At 37.9% G+C, this 16,121-nt stretch overlaps 1 protein-coding gene across 3 annotated transcripts in view; it reads left to right on the top strand.

The window, feature by feature from the left end:
- The window catches only part of col7a1 (collagen, type VII, alpha 1), a 73,806-nt gene that overhangs the window by 53,875 nt on the left and 3,810 nt on the right, over window positions 1-16,121 (top strand). For 2 of the 3 annotated variants that reach the window (XM_087800055.1, XM_087800054.1), the window contains exons 81-109: window positions 480-524; window positions 593-625; window positions 737-799; window positions 882-917; window positions 1,880-1,960; window positions 2,102-2,170; window positions 5,745-5,780; window positions 6,011-6,070; window positions 6,128-6,172; window positions 6,254-6,289; window positions 7,122-7,157; window positions 7,238-7,297; window positions 7,358-7,483; window positions 7,551-7,622; window positions 7,695-7,730; window positions 7,807-7,866; window positions 9,332-9,376; window positions 9,540-9,575; window positions 9,710-9,745; window positions 11,488-11,544; window positions 11,616-11,687; window positions 11,762-11,837; window positions 11,938-11,969; window positions 12,032-12,112; window positions 13,505-13,558; window positions 14,149-14,202; window positions 14,281-14,343; window positions 14,411-14,473; window positions 14,551-14,667. In XM_087800055.1, the coding sequence (XP_087656181.1) occupies window positions 480-524; window positions 593-625; window positions 737-799; window positions 882-917; window positions 1,880-1,960; window positions 2,102-2,170; window positions 5,745-5,780; window positions 6,011-6,070; window positions 6,128-6,172; window positions 6,254-6,289; window positions 7,122-7,157; window positions 7,238-7,297; window positions 7,358-7,483; window positions 7,551-7,622; window positions 7,695-7,730; window positions 7,807-7,866; window positions 9,332-9,376; window positions 9,540-9,575; window positions 9,710-9,745; window positions 11,488-11,544; window positions 11,616-11,687; window positions 11,762-11,837; window positions 11,938-11,969; window positions 12,032-12,112; window positions 13,505-13,558; window positions 14,149-14,202; window positions 14,281-14,343; window positions 14,411-14,473; window positions 14,551-14,667 (1,680 nt within the window). Of the gene's footprint in view, window positions 1-479; window positions 525-592; window positions 626-736; window positions 800-881; window positions 918-1,879; window positions 1,961-2,101; window positions 2,171-5,744; window positions 5,781-6,010; window positions 6,071-6,127; window positions 6,173-6,253; window positions 6,290-7,121; window positions 7,158-7,237; window positions 7,298-7,357; window positions 7,484-7,550; window positions 7,623-7,694; window positions 7,731-7,806; window positions 7,867-9,331; window positions 9,377-9,539; window positions 9,576-9,709; window positions 9,746-11,487; window positions 11,545-11,615; window positions 11,688-11,761; window positions 11,838-11,933; window positions 11,970-12,031; window positions 12,113-13,504; window positions 13,559-14,148; window positions 14,203-14,280; window positions 14,344-14,410; window positions 14,474-14,550; window positions 14,668-16,121 lie in introns of all 3 variants that reach the window. The other variant, XM_087800056.1, reaches the window with a different exon arrangement.

Below are 16,121 nucleotides of genomic sequence, written 5' to 3'. Positions count from 1 at the left end.
TTTTCAACTATAATCAAACAATTTTCAACTATAATCAAACCATTTTCAACTATAATCAAACAATTTTTAACTATAATCAAACAATTTTCAACTATAATCAAACCATTTTCAACTATAATCAAACATTTTTCAACTATAATCAAACAATTTTCAACTATAATCAAACCATTTTCAACTATAATCAAACATTTTTCAACTATAATCAAACATTTTTCAACTATAATCAAACAATTTTCAACTTAAACAAACAATTTTCAACTATAATCAAACATTTTTCAACTATAATCAAACAATTTTCAACTATAATCAAACAATTTTCAACTTAAACAAACAATTTTCAACTGTATTCAACTATAATTATACAAGTTTAAACCTTACAGTTAAAGCTTATAACTAACATAGAATTTGAAAGTGTGTGTAACTGTGAGTCAAATTCTTCTGGTCGAATAAAAACAAACCTCTTTCAATGTTACCTTCAGGGTCCAATGGGTCCGACTGGTCTTCCTGGTCCTACAGGAGTGAAGGTCAGCATCTGAGAAGTCCTTGAAAACGCTCCTGAATATTTTACTAAAGTCCAAGTATTTCTTCACAGGGGAATCAAGGAGAAGCAGGGATCGGTGTTCAGGTGAAGGATGTTTTTCCATCATATCACAAAATATAATATATATTATATTATATATATTATATTATATATAATATGTTAAAATACAAGTAAAACATCATCATCGTATCTCAGGGTCTACCTGGGCCCCAAGGAAGCAGAGGTCTACCAGGATCCGCGGGTCCTCCGGGGGCAGTGGTGAGTGTTTCCATCTGTAGAGAAGTGATCTGCGTTCCTTTTAGGATTCATTGGAAGTGCTTCTCTTTCTTGACATCTGCAGGGTCCACAAGGACCTTCAGGACTTTCAGGGCAAGTGGTGAGTAGACAAGGCATCGTCAGGAGCAACACAAATCATTTTCATCAGACGTGTCGAACTCAATCACACAAATGGTTACGGACCAGACAAAAAGCATATTTACCAAAATGTGTGTTACAAAAACTGTCTTTAATTCTTGTAGACTCAATCTATCTTTAATATTGTTTAAAGTTTCTCCTTCATAACTTAACACATTTGACTGTTATTGACACAAATTATCTATTTGTATTATCTTATCTTAAACACTGGCATCTTTAAAGGTCGAACTATCAGCGCAACATTAACCTACTGTCGGCTGGATTTGGACCCTCGGCCTTGAGTTTTGTTATTTTGGGCTTGAGAAATATTTATACGCTTAAATATTTTTTTCTCACAATACTGTATTGATATTCAACAGCACTGTAATGTTTAAAGTAAAAATAACTTGTGCATATACTGTATATATATATATATATTTTACATCATAGCTATTTTATATTTTATATATTCTAAAGTCTTTGTAATATAAAAGAATTCAAATGTATTTTATTTTATTTTCATTTATAGAGTTTGTTCAATTTTTTGTTCCAATTAACCATCCAGCTGCTAGATGGCAGTCATTGCATCCTCCCTAGCTTAAGGAAAAATAATACAATTCTGGCTATGACTGAGGACAAGAGGATACATTTGATTCCAGACGCTTTAAAAGATGGTGTTTGGACATATTTTGGTTTCAAAACAAATGAGAGCAGTTACGACTTCGTCAAGAGTCACCTGGTCTGTAACATTCTGCAACACCAGAGTCAAGTACTTGTACAATACTACAAATATAACCTTGATCAAGGAGTATCGCAATATATTGTATCGTTGCCGCTGTATCTTGATATGAATTGTTCCCCAAAATAATTTAAAAAATAATAATAATTGTTACATTTATTGCTTTTGTGTCTGAAATGTGGAAATAAAGTTATCTTAATTTCCAGGGAGAAACTGGCAAACCTGGGGTCCCAGGGAGAGATGGAGTGCCTGGTAAGGAAGGAATACCAGGAATACCCGGAAAGCAGGTGTGTTATGAATTCAATAAAACATGTTTTTAAAGTAATTTAAATTAAATTGAGAAGTTAGGTGAGGTAGAATAAAGTTCTTCCTCACCTAACCTGACCTAATTCTCTCCAGTAGTGTAACATCTCCTCATCATTCTGCAGGGGCTCGCTGGACCTCCAGGCCTGGCGGGACTGAAGGGTGAGCAGGGAGACAGCGGTCCTCCAGGAAGAGTGAGTTACACAAACTAAAAGCAATACAAACTATGTCGCTCTCCTTCCCCCTGCTGCGTTCTCATCTAACGCACAACACGAGGTGGTCTTGCTCGGGCGGCCGTGGTCGGACAGACGTACTTTACTGCAGCACATAATTCATTTATCAACGGGGGGGCAGGAGTCGAGGACTCAAGGTCTCAGGCCTGTTCCTTATTGATTCTTCCCCTCAGAGTGATGCCTTTTTTATCCCTTTATTGAGGGTTTGTTTCGCTAGGAAATATTAATATAATTATAAAAACAATAATTGATTTTTTTTTTTTTAGTGACGCACTAAATAACAGCTCAACACAAAGTAACACTGTAATCGTGTTAAAAGTATAACACAATAACAATATGTCATCCATCAACATTTAATGGTGTCGTGTGACCTTCACCGTCTCGGCTTTTATTCCTGCGTGACCTTCGAGGTGTTGTGGTTTCGCACGGAGATGAATAATAACATGCAATGGAATCGTTTCAGCATCTGTTTAATCCGTGTATCGCGGCGAATGAAACCATCTTCACGAGTCCATTATCTGCTGCAAAGAGCCCTTGAGTCTTCCTGACGGATAATAGAAGGGAGTTCCCGAGAGGCCGCGACGCTTCGGATGGAACTAAAAATAGCAGCAGAGCCAACCGTCAAAAAAAAAACTCTCTCGTAAAAATCCTTTTAAACCTTTATTTATTTAATGGCAACAGCTTTTTGAATTTCAGCCAAAGTTCACTGTAGGTTTGTATGTGTTGATTTAAAAAATAGTAAAAAAAAAATGCCTTTCTGTTTCTTATGTTGGAGGAAATTGGAAGCTCTGTTGAATTCACTTAAACAAATGTGTTTATTTGAGTAAAATTAAAAGAGAATTAGGATTTGTATTAATGATAAGCCTTCACCACCCCATCTATTAATGATAAAGTTAATTTATCATTTATTCATAATCTTCTGTCTCACCTGTGAACGAGGGGAACGACACCATTGAAGCTATTCACTTTTTTCATGTTTGTTCCTAGTTTTATTCGCTGTTTTTTTTTGCTCAGGTAAGTATCCAGACATAACGCTTAATTATAGCGTAAGCTAACTAAACACACACTCATCCTTGTCATATTTTTTACTGAAGAATATGATCATATTTGATCATTACAATGTACCTTTGAGGCTAGCGTTAGCAACAAGGCTAGTGTTAGCAACGAGGCTAGCATTAGCAACAAGGCTGGTGTTAAAGCAAGGCTACTTTTATACTTTTAGCAACAATGTGCATGTTAGCAACAAGGCTAGTGTTAGCAATGAGGCTAGCATTAGCAACAAGGCTAGCATAAGCAACAAGGCTAGAGTAAGTAACGAGGCTAGTGTCAGAAATAAGGTTAGCGTTAGCAATGAGGCTAGAGTTAGCAACAAGGCTACTTCTAACAACAAGGCTAGTGTTAGCAATGAGGCTAGCATTAGCAACAAGGCTACTTTTAGCAACAAGGATAACGTAAGCAACAAGGCTAGAGTAAGCAACGAGGCTAGTGTCAGAAATAAGGTTAGCGTTAGCAATGAGGCTAGAGTTAGCAACAAGGCTACTTCTAACAACAAGGGTAGTGTTAGCAATGAGGCTAGCGTTAGCAATGAGGCTAGCATTAGCAATGAGGCTAGCGTTAGCAACAAGGCTAACGTAAGCAACAAGGCTTGCGTTAGCAACGAGGCTAGTGTTAGCAACAAGGCTAGCGTTTGCAACAAGGCTAGTGTTGCAACGAGGCTGGAGTTAGCAACAAGGCTAGCGTTTGCAACAAGGCTAGTGTTGCAACGAGGCTAGCGTAAGCAATGAGGCTAGCAGTAGCAACGGCTAATGATTACAACTACGTATGAAATAATTAATAAACTTCAGACTCAGTTCCGATGTAACAACTTTTAATGTAAACAATAACCATATTGTGCATTTTATTTGATCACAAGGATCTATTTCTACATTTGTTCATGCAATGGTGATGTTTTATTCCTTTACTTACGCTGTATTTTTAGACGGTCCCTGGCTGCTGTGTGTTGTTAGGAAATCATTGAAGTATGTGTTAACATCATGAATCCATACCTCGATAGCGGTCACTGCTCTGGTCGATCCTCGACGCGGGTCCATTAGTTCCACTAAAATAAAACCAAGCAGAAATAACTATGGTGGACATTCTGACAGAAAACAACAAGTTATTTGCTGATACATGTCTGACACGACAACAATGAAGCTCATCATCCTGTTCATCATGAGCAACACTGGACTGAAAACAATAGAATCTGTGAGGCTGTTTTTTTATTTTATTGTCAAATGTTTGTTTTTAATAATCCAAGTTTGTCCATTGTTGTCACTTTCCTGTGGCTCATTCTTGACAAATGACTTGTCACTACTTAAAGTTCATGATCAGAGGTGAGATTAAGAACATAGACGGACCAATTTTGTGTCTTATGGCTCAGCTCTTATTTCACCACACTGACCTAATATTGATGAATTTAATAACACAATTTGTTTTTCCGCAATACCGTATCGATATGCAATAGTAAGTAAGTAAAGGTTATTTGTAAGTAACCTTTATAGACCAGGGTCACAAAGCGCTTTAACAATCAAAAACAAAACACAGTTAAAATACATGCTTTAAAAGGTTAAGACACATGGAGTCCCAGAAAATTAAGAAAAAGCACAAATAAAAGTGTCTTAAGATTTTTCTTGAAGGAGTCAGTAGATCATCATCGTTCCAAAGCTTAGGAGCAACAGTCTGGAAGGATTTCTCTCCTCTGGTCCTGAAGCATGTTCAGGAACCATCAGTAGATTCTGATCCACAGACCTCAGAGCCCGAGCTGGGGTGTAAGTCTGGATCAGATCACTGATGGAAGGTCTGATCATGAATAGATCTGAAAGTAAGAAACAGATTTCAAAATTGATCCAGAAAGAAACTGGAAGCCAGTGAAGAGATTTAAGGATCAGAGAAATGTGAGTTCTTCTACTAGAGCGGGTCAGAATTCTGGCTTCAGAGTTTTGTATCAACTGCAGGCGAGAATACAATGCTGTATTGATTAAGAAAATAAATTAGTATCTTATTCATTATTTATTTTTGGCTTTCAAGTCATATTTTATTTTTGTATCATGTTTTTTTAATGATTTATATTTCAATATAAAATATAATCATTTGATTAGAGTCAAGTACTTGACAATACTACAAATTTATACTTTTTACATAAAAATTACTTACTTAAATACTTATTACAGTATCGCAATATATCGTATGGTTGCCTCTGCATCTTGATAAGTATTGAAAAGCCCGATTTTTTAGTTTATTGTCATCAATGAGTCTGAAAAAATCTTAAGTCACACGAAAATAACTAGTAAATAAGTTTAAAGAAACTCTAAATTTTCTAGAGACACAAAACCCGCTTCGAGACCGAACTGTAAGAATCCGCCTCGGATGCTTGTTTTTAGAAAACCTCTCCCTTTCGTGCCCTCGAGTCGGCCTTGAAGAAGATTCTGAAAAGAAAGACCTATAATCTTGACTGGTCATAATTGTTGTTATTTTCTCCTGTTGTTCTTGTTTGCAGTCAGTCGCTGGACCCCCTGGACAAAGAGGAGAAAAGGTGAGTCAATGACTTTGACAGGAACACACGTCGGCGTCGGCCATTCTTTCTTGGCCGTAGAACCGCTGACGTGATTTAAAGATCGATCGTCTCGTGTGTTAAAGTGACTTTCTTGACATCAACACACAATACTGTGATTCTAGAGAACGATACAAATGACAATTAAATACTTATAACTCATATTATTCATATTATTGATCCCTGGTGCCATAATTATGGTGTTTTCGTAGGGACTTCCTGGTTCAACTCTCCCAGGCACAGTGGGAGAGCAAGGACTGCCTGGTGAAAAGGTGAGAATTAGGCCAGCTCAACACAAAGTGTGTTGAAAAACGTTCTTTATTATTCAGGGCTCCAGGGGAGATAAAGGTGCTTCTGGCAGCAAAGGCGAGCGCGTGAGTGAGATCAAACTGAATATTCTCTCTCCGCCCGGACACCTTTGACGGACTCTTACCTTGTTTAATTATTGTTATCAGGGCACACCTGGGCAGGACGGGCAGACAGGTGAAAGTGTGAGTAACTCATCATGGTTTCAGTCTTTATGGGTTTAGAAAACACTGTTTTAATAAAGTTCTTAACTGATTGATTTTAGTTTGATACGATAGGAATTTTAATTACATTTTCTCTTGTCATTAACAAAATATAAAACATTAAAAAGTGATATAAGAGTTGGAATTGTTCGCTGTTTTTAAGAGTTTTATGGAAGTAGATCAGACCCATTAGAATATTACTTTAATCAATGTAACATTTTAAATGTTTAATTTTTTATTTTTATAATTACGTTATATATATATATATTGAATTGTTGTTTTTTATTGAATGACTTAATTCAACTATGATTAATAAAATAAAAGTTTACACATAGTTAAATATTCTTATCCTTTCTTAAATTTTCAGCCAATCATGAGACACTCAGACGATCATGTGACCAGCTACAGTATTGTCTGGTGACATTATTATAGCAACAATTTCACACTGAATTTTCAATTTCTTAAATTGAAAATTAATTATGAATGAAAATGAATTTATAAATGTATGTATGTTTTAATCAAACTCTGTTAAAAAAGAGTTATTTTTATTTTATGTCTCAAGACTTATGACTTTTTTCTTTTTCAACAAGATTAATGTTGTACACAATCTTTATATCTAATAATGTTGATGTATGTTTGTTGAAAAAAAGGTTAAAAATAAAGTTATAAAACACAAATTCATCTTTTAAATAAACAAATGATTTAATTTAGTTATTCATTTTTAAAGTTTCAATGTTAAAAATGTTAAATTTAACCATTTATTATTGTGATATGCACTGATATAGTTTTCTATTCATTCATTTGTGTACCTCAGGGCGAGCAGGGACCTCCTGGACCTAAAGGAGATAAGGTGAAAACATATATTCCTCCTTAAACACCGTCCAGCACAAATAAAACACTAGAACAGTCATGACTAAAGTCGTCCTGCAGGGGTTGAACGGCATCGGAATAGCTGGTCCCACTGGCCGTGACGGACCTGCAGGTCTCAAGGTCGGTCCGATCGCTTTTCTCGACGGAATATCGAGCGTACTCATAACTCATGTCATTTAGGGAGATCCGGGTCTGCCCGGGTCAGGCGGTCCTCCGGGACCACAAGGAAAGCCAGGTACCATCGGCCCTCCTGGTGTACGAGGGGAAAATGGACAACCAGGACCACCTGGACTGATGGGACAGAAGGTCAGAGGAACAGTTGTGGTGTTAATGGAGGATTAATGTCCTTAAAATCATGGTTGAACTCTTGCAGGGTCCTCCAGGATTTGCAGGTCAAATAGGCACTCAAGGACCTCCTGGTCCTGCTGGTACACAAGGATCTATGGTGAGTTCGTTGTGTACTTAAATGTGTGTACATGTTTGTGAACCCTCGGATAAGATGTCCTCATGATCACAGGGTTCTCCGGGCGTCAACGGGCTCAGAGGAGACAAGGTACTCGAACTGGTTTCATTTGTGGACGCATTTTTTATTTGTTTTTAATATTGTTTTTGATACATTTGTGCTGCAGGGTGAAGTTGGCGTCGGCGTGCCTGGATCTCGAGGAGAGAGAGGAGAGCCAGGCATCAGAGTAAGATTGATCGTGACGTTGAGAAGAGAACTGATGTTGTCTTTGATTTCTAGTTCAAAACTAAGGTTCACTCGTCATCAATTTTAATGGCCAACGAATCAAGTCAATAAATAGTGCTGAGGAACACGGATAGATTCTTAAACACTGAGATAATGAAAACGAGAATTTTGTTGAGAAATGTGAAGTTTCTTTATGCTCGGCCATCTTGAAAACCTTGCATCTCGTATAGGGATTTTTAAACAGATACCTGTATGTTTTACGACAATAGTCAGCATATCAGGATCATATATAGTATAATCTGGATTAAATTGCATATTTTCTTTTATTCGACTTAAGTAAGTAAGTAAGTAAGTAATCTTTATTTGTATAGTGCTTTTCCAGACCAGGGTCACAAAGCGCTTAAACAATCAAAACAATATTCAATAAAGTATATACTTTAAAGATCAAGATAAAACTGATAACACAACAGGAGTTCCAGAAAATCAAGGAAAAGCCTGAACAAATAAAGTCTAAAGTTATGTTTTATATGTTTAAATGCTTGAGAAAATGTCATTACACTTAAATATCGCAATGTTTTTTTAAAATAACATTAATAATCAACAGCACTATATCAATATCCAAATATATGTATATAATTACAAATTTAAAAATGTGTATTGCATTTTTATCATAGTTATTTTATAGTTTATATTTCAATAAAGTGTGTTTGAATTGGAATACATTTTATTTACAATTAACATGCAAATATTCACAGCATTTGTTCATTTTTGTGTTGCAATAAAACTTCCGGTCGCTAGATGACAGCAGTCATTACGTCCACCGCAACTGTAAGAACAATGAAATCCCACAAGATCCCGGTGATGACTGAGGACGAGAGGATACAGTCGACACCAGCAGCTTTTTAAAACTGATGTTTGGACATATTTGGGTTTAAAAAACAAACGTCAAGAATCATGTGGTCTTTAAATTCTGCAACACCAGAGTCAAGTACTCGACAATACTACAAATATATCCTTGTTACTAAAGTATCACGATATGTATCATGATACGTATCGCCAGATTATTGCCAAAAGACAACCCTAGTCCCTTGTTAAAAGGTGGATGGATTAATCAATGTCAAAAAGTCAAAACCTGTTCAGAAGCAACAAAGTTACACAAAGTCATTGCTAACTTTTCTATCTTTCTAAGATTCTTTATCGCAGAAAAGATAAGGGAGGCGGGAAAACTGCTGTTGAGTTTGATTGACAAATTACTGTCCAATCATATTGAACAAGCATCTTGAAATTATTGGACGATGTATTTAACAGTCCTTTATGTTTCACGTGAGCCTAACATTTTTTTTATAAATAAAGAAATAAAGTCAAGATTGTTGCCTTCAAAGACTAATTTACATTCTTTAAATGTGAATTAAATTTCTGGGTCGATGGTGTTCGATGACTTTTGAAAACATGTTTGTGTGTTCCAGGGCGAGGAGGGTCGACCAGGCCTGGATGGAGAGCGAGGGCCGGCGGTAATATTATCACCAGCTCTATTTTAATTGACGACAGTCACGGAGGCTCCCGGAGAAAACGATAAAAAGCCGAGACTCTTAAAATTCAAATGCGCCGAGTTAATGAGAAGATTGTGCTCTGCATTGAAAAGCCTGATTGTGTTTGTGTGTTGACTCTTGTCAGGGCCCTGCAGGTGTGCGAGGGGTGCGAGGAGAAAAGGTGAATACTAATGGTTTCTCACGTTTGCGTGTCATCGTGCTGAACCTTTTTAGAGCGTTCTTCTGAAGAGACGCGCTGAATTAAGATGACACCCGTGAATGGAAGTGCTTCACTGTCGCTGTTTTCTTCCTCAGGGAGACGGCGGCCTGCAAGGAGACAAAGGAGACAAGGTGCATTTTAATATCCGATAAAAACACAAACCACTTTCCACTTTTTTTTTTTTCTTTTGTGATCATCTTCCCCAGGCAGACCACGGGGACGATCACAAAAAAACAATAACTGGTGCCGTTAAAAATAAACAAAAACACAATTTGTTCTCTTCAATTATGCAGATTTTAATGGCTGTGAAATCTAGTTTTTAAATTAGAAACATTGGTGTTTTCTTCTGCTCTAACCTCAGACGTCATTAGTTCACTCACATTATTCCTATTACAATATAATATTACTGTCCGTCTTTTGACTTTAGTACTTTCGTCTGTTAATATAAGTACATTTACTACTTTATTTGTTGGACCACTGCCCCCACAAATTAGAAAATGAATGTAATATTGCTCAGAGAAGCTTCATAGTATTACTCCAAAAGGCTCTGTAGTATTACTCAGGGAAGCTTCATAGTATTAATTAGGGGAGATTCATAGTATTACTCCGCAAGGCTTTGTAGTATTACTCAGAGAAGCTCCTTAATATTATTTCGGAAAGCTAGGTAATATTACTCAGAGAAGCTTTATAGTATTACTCAGCAAGGCTCTGTAGTTTTACTCAGGGAAGCTCCGTAGTATTACTCTGGGAAGCTCCATAGTATTACTCTGGGAAGCTCTGTAGAATTACTCCGAGGAGCTCAGTAGTATTACTCTAGGAAGCTCAGTAGTATTATTCTGGGAAGCTCTGTAGTATTACTCTGTGAAGCCATGGAGTATTACTCTGCGAGGCTCCGTTGTATTACTCATGGAAGTTCTGTAGAATTACTCCGGGAAGCTCAGTAGTATTACTCCCAAAAGCTCAGTAGTATTACTCTAGGAAGCTCAGTAGTATTATTCTGGGAAGCTTTGTAGTATTACTCTGAGAAGCTCTGGAGTATTACTCTGCGAGGCTCCGTTGTATTACTCAGGGAAGTTCTGTAGACTTACTCTGGGAAGCTCAGTAGTATTACTCCCGAAAGCTCAGTAGTATTACTTTAGGAAGCTCAGTAGTATTATTCTGGGAAGCTTCGTAGTATTACTCTGAGAAGCTCTGGAGTATTACTCAGGGAAGTTCTGTAGAATCACTCCGGGAAGCTCAGTAGTATTACTCCTGAAAGCTCAGAAGTATTACTCTGGGAAGCTCCGTACTATTACTCTGCGAGGCTACATTGTATTTCTCAGGGAAGCTCTGAAGTATGACCCGAGGAGGCCCGAGTATTACACCGCGGAGCTCTGTAGTATTACTTTGTGAAGCTCCGTAGTATAACTCTGCGAAGCTCCATAGTGTTAATCCGCAGAGATCCGTAGTATTACTCAGGGGAGGTCCGTAGTATTACTTCGTGAAGCTCCGTAGTAAGCTCTGCAAAGCTTTGTAGTAATACACCGGGAAGATCTGTACACAAGAGCCTGGTAGTAGGTACTTCTAAATCACTTCATGATATGTCTATAAGAAACCAAAAATATGGAGTCTGTTAAAAAAGACGCTTACGAAGCAGATTTCAAACTCAAGGCCATCAGTTACGCAGTAAAATAGAGAGAATTTAACTTATTATGAATCAATGGAAGTGAAGGAATAACAGGCACAATAATGTGGTAAATACTTTAGCATAATACCTTAAAAGCTTTTATATAATCCTCAGTCATTCATTTCTTTATATTCTTCACACATTAATAAGGAGGAAGAGAACAGAAGTAACATATTATGGGATGTTGATGTGTGAATGTCCTCACAGGGGGACACAGTGTTGGTGGGAGGACCTCCCGGAGAAAGAGGCACCAAAGGAGAACAAGTCAGTCAATACAAGATCATGATCCAAATGTTCTCCTCATAAACCCGTCTTCTTCTGCTTCGTCTCAACAGGGAGATCGGGGGACTAAAGGTCTTCAGGGGGACAAGGGGGTGAAAGGTCAAGGGGGCCCACCAGGGGAGCAGGTAGTCATGGACAAAATAGTCATTAAAAAGTGTTTTAAAAAGGTGTCAAAGTTTTTGGTCCCTTCATCATTTAGGGTCTGTCAGGGGAACCAGGTGAAAGTGGGTCCACTGGGTTTCCTGGCGCCCGAGGCCCCGGAGGACAGAAGGCAAGTAGCTCTTTCCTGCCGATTCAGCTCATTTTACCTGGAAATATAATGCCATAAAAAAGAGTCATAATTCTTGTCCTCCGTTCACATCGTCCTGCAGGGAGAAGCCGGGCTGCCAGGTGTTCCCGGAGAACCGGTCTGTGTCTCTCAACATCCACCGAGCGTCCGGCGTGAATAATTCATTCTGTTTCTCCGCAGGGTCTGGCAGGACGAGAAGGTCCGCTCGGGCACAGAGGGGATAAGGGCGAGATCGGTATCGTGGGAATGAGAGGCGGCAAGGTAGTTTCTTTGGCGTGAGATGGTCGCCGAGGTTGATGACGAGCCGTTCGGCTCAAGGTCATCTTAACATATCAAGGATAGATGCACAAAGCGAGGTCCGGGGTCGAGCCGGGTGATCACAGACTCTGTAATCTTCATTGATTTGGACTCTTAATTAAAGCTCAATTAGTGACTTCACGCTGATCACACGAGCGACGGATGGACGGAGGGAACAGGATGACCTTGGTAGGATTTTCAAGGATGTTGAGAAGTTAGATATATAAGACTTGCAGAAACAGAGTAAGCCTCACGCTGTGGAGACCACATGTCAACAGCTCAGATCTCAACAAACTAGATCACGACTGACAACATTTTTGTTTGTTTATTTTACCAGGCAGGTCCCATCGAGGTCAATACATTTTTATTTTATTTTATTTTATTTTACTTTATTATTTTTTCATGTTATTTTATTTTTATTTCAAGACAACATATAGGTTTAAAAGCACCTGTGTGCTTCCAAAAAGATTAGAAAACAACTTGTTTTAGTTTCAAAGGTGTAGTTTTCGCCAAATTTCACTCATTTTCTACTCGAGCTCAATGGAAGAGTTGAGTTGTTGTTCAAGTAATTTGCATAAATATAAGTCCTTTTTAACATAGCAACTAGGGGTATAAGAATATATATCGATAAAACCTTATATCGAAATATTTTTATTCTTGATGCTGTATTGATATTAAAATATATATATATATACTGTATATATAATTCTTCGAAATAACATTTTAATTCAAAGTTATTACATGGTTTATATTATATAATTTTTATTTGTATAGCGCTTTTCCAGACCAGGGTCACAAAGCGCTTAAACAATCAAAGCAATATTCAATAAAGTAAATACTTTAAAGTATTTAAGTAAACAGGAGTTCCAGAAAATCAAGGAAAAGCCTGAACAAATAAAAACGTCTTAACATACCTTGTTATATACATACCGCCCGTCTACACAATGTAGTGTGTGTATAAAAGACAATCGTTCAATGTTTTATTTCACAATTAACGCTCAAATATTCACAGCGTTTATTTATCTGGCCACTAGTTGGCGACATTCATCATTTTGCTCGTGTAGAAGTAACGACAAAACCAGTGAAATGGCAGCAAACGAGTGAAGAAGAAAAGGAAACACCAGAGAGACCAGCAGCTTTTAAAGATGATGTTTGGACTTTGATTCACAAGTTGTCAAATATCAGTGACTTGCTAGTGAAACATTTAGTAGCGAGTTTCATTTTGACAAGATGAAAATGTGATGATAGTATTGTCAGATGTTTGATGTAGATATGTCGTGGATAAAGTTCATCTTGTCCTACTTTGATTGACAGTCTAGTTAATGTGACACCGGGATGAAACATGTATGTTTCCAGGGTGACCGGGGTCCCAAGGGAATGTGTGGGAACGATGGTTTACGAGGAGAAAAGGTAAGACCATAGAATGTAATAACAAAAGCAAACACGTCGAGCTATATAAACTATAACAATCTTTGTTTGTGCACACGGTACTACATATTTAATGATGTTGTATCAAGCTAAGAAAATTGTCTTTGTTCACCGGGGGATTTATTTAAACGTACAATCTTCAACACAACCACAGAAGGGACTCATCACCGCACCTTAGTTATGGTGCCAGTAAAACGGTGAACTCCCATCATGCCTTTTTACACACTGCTCTATTTGGTGTCGAATAATTGGTCCCTACAAAACTGTATTTGAAATTCTACGTCTTTGTTGCTATGCCAAAATTGATCGACAGATTTGATTGGTTGGCTGGGCGGCAAAGCACTATGGGAAATGTTCTTGTCACCGCTACTGAGAGGGTTGTTTTCTCATCTACATGTCTTTATTATTAAATGATGTAGGTTTTTCAACTGTGTAAGAAAGTGGAGATTTTTAGCTTGTTTTAGTTTAATTCATTTAAACTTAACCCCTGCAACAAACGAGGGATTTACTGCCGTCAGTTCGGACACATTCGCTGATTCAGCATATTCTTGAATGAACGACTTCTCCCTCAGGGTGATGCCGGCAGTAACGGACGGTCCGGACTTCCAGGGAGAAAGGGGGAACTTGTAAGAGAAGTTTTAAAATGTAGTTTTATATTGTGTCTAATGTGGTTTTCTTGTGATAAACTCGTCGTTGCTGTTCAGGGAGAAACTGGACCCAGTGGACTAATAGGATCTCCTGGAAAGGAGGGTCTGATGGGTCCAAAGGTGGGGAGAAAGTCTTCAAGGGTATTTAATGCTGCATAAAAGTAAAACTTTTGTTCTGCATGTGTAGGGTGACCGAGGGTTGGACGGCATTGTGGGACCTAAGGGAGCTCAGGGAGAGAAAGGTGAAAGGGTAGGTTTTTTGATATACACAAATTGTCTCTACATCGGTGATGTTCAGCATGGATGTAATCTGTGGTGCGGATGTAGGGCCAGTCCGGGTTGGCCGGTCCAACGGGACCTCGAGGAGCAGACGGAGCGCCTGGACTGACGGGCCCCCAGGGACCTATTGGCGGTAAAGGGCCAGAAGGGCTCCAGGGACAAAAGGTGATCCATCCTCGTGCTCAATGACAAACGCGTCCATATTTCACCCGCAGTGTCTGAGTGTGTTTATTCACCAGCGCTGACGGGACAACATTCCAATGATGCATTTGTAAAAGTGTCGCACACTTCCATGAACACAAGAACTGTAGCACAGTTTTGCTGTGAGCGTCTCCATTTAGTAGAAAACATTGACTTTTCTTGACTTCAATTCATCACTTAGCAGCTTCTCTAATACAGTATGTATTCAAAATATTATAAATTAAATTGAAATTGGATGTATTTGTTTTGTCATGAGGGGTAAAGAGAACTCAAGAACTCCTTCCTGTCTAATGAGTTCTGCGCATTCGTTTGATCCGAGGAAGAGTAACATTTAGAATTAAAAACAGTCAATTTATAAACAACAGTTAACAAAGAATGCAAATTATTCAGAAATACCAGATGTTCGATCGCTCGGTCCAGTCTCTGTCCGAAATCCTGGTTCACTCCATTATGAACAACAGATGTTGTATTCATGCCATTACCTAAACACTGACCTAAACAATGAATCTTCAGTCTTCCTTCACACATGTTATCTCGAACCAGGTCTGTAGGCCATAGACCACTGCGTCCTCCTTCCAACACATGTACATGTTTCACAGTTTGGAACTATTGTAACACAGATGTCTCTGTCAATGGTATCAGAAACGCATACCAAGGTTCAAACAAAGTTGAGGCACAGATGCTTGGAGCCTTCAACTTTTGAACCCTGCTCTTTGGGAAAAACAAGTTGTTTAACAGATAAAATACAAGAATGTGTTTTAACTCTGAATAGAAGAAAACATTATCAATGTTAACAATTGAGTTCATAAAATGAGGATATATATATATTTAACCCATCAATGAATACATATATATGGATTAATCTGAGGATATATCTTCAGGGGTCTTCTGCCCCCCATTTCCTTGACCTGATCCAGTTGACTTTTTCCTATAACCTCCACTGAGAGTCACTGAAAAGTATTCCAGATGAGTTGTTGACATTTATAATCTCTTGTGTAACTATATATTTATACTACATATACTCTGTGTTTGATTGTCTACTGACTCCTTCAAGAAACATCTTAAGACATTTTTATTTGTGCAGACTTTTCCTTGATTTTCTTGAATTCTTGTGTTGTTCGCAGTGTTATCTTGATCTTTTAAATTATACATTTTATTGAATATTGTTTTGATAGTTTAAGTGCTTTGTGACCCTGGTCTGGAAAAGCACTCTATAAATATAAATTACTTACTTACTTACTATCACGCCACCATTGACTCGACATGTCTTTTCCTCACGGTTATAACTGGAGGTCAGAAAACCTGCGTTTTGAACCAAACCTATCATCACTCGGAACAGCTGCTTTGAGTTTAGAAAAAAAAAAGTCTGAAACCTCAATTTGCAAACCCAGCAATTCCACCAGAAGGTGAAATGTGGC

The sequence above is a fragment of the Callionymus lyra genome, chromosome 10 (assembly GCF_982586985.1).
Source record: "Callionymus lyra chromosome 10, fCalLyr1.hap1.1, whole genome shotgun sequence".
NCBI lineage: Eukaryota > Metazoa > Chordata > Actinopteri > Syngnathiformes > Callionymidae > Callionymus > Callionymus lyra.
This window is presented reverse-complemented; position numbering and strand designations above follow the sequence as displayed.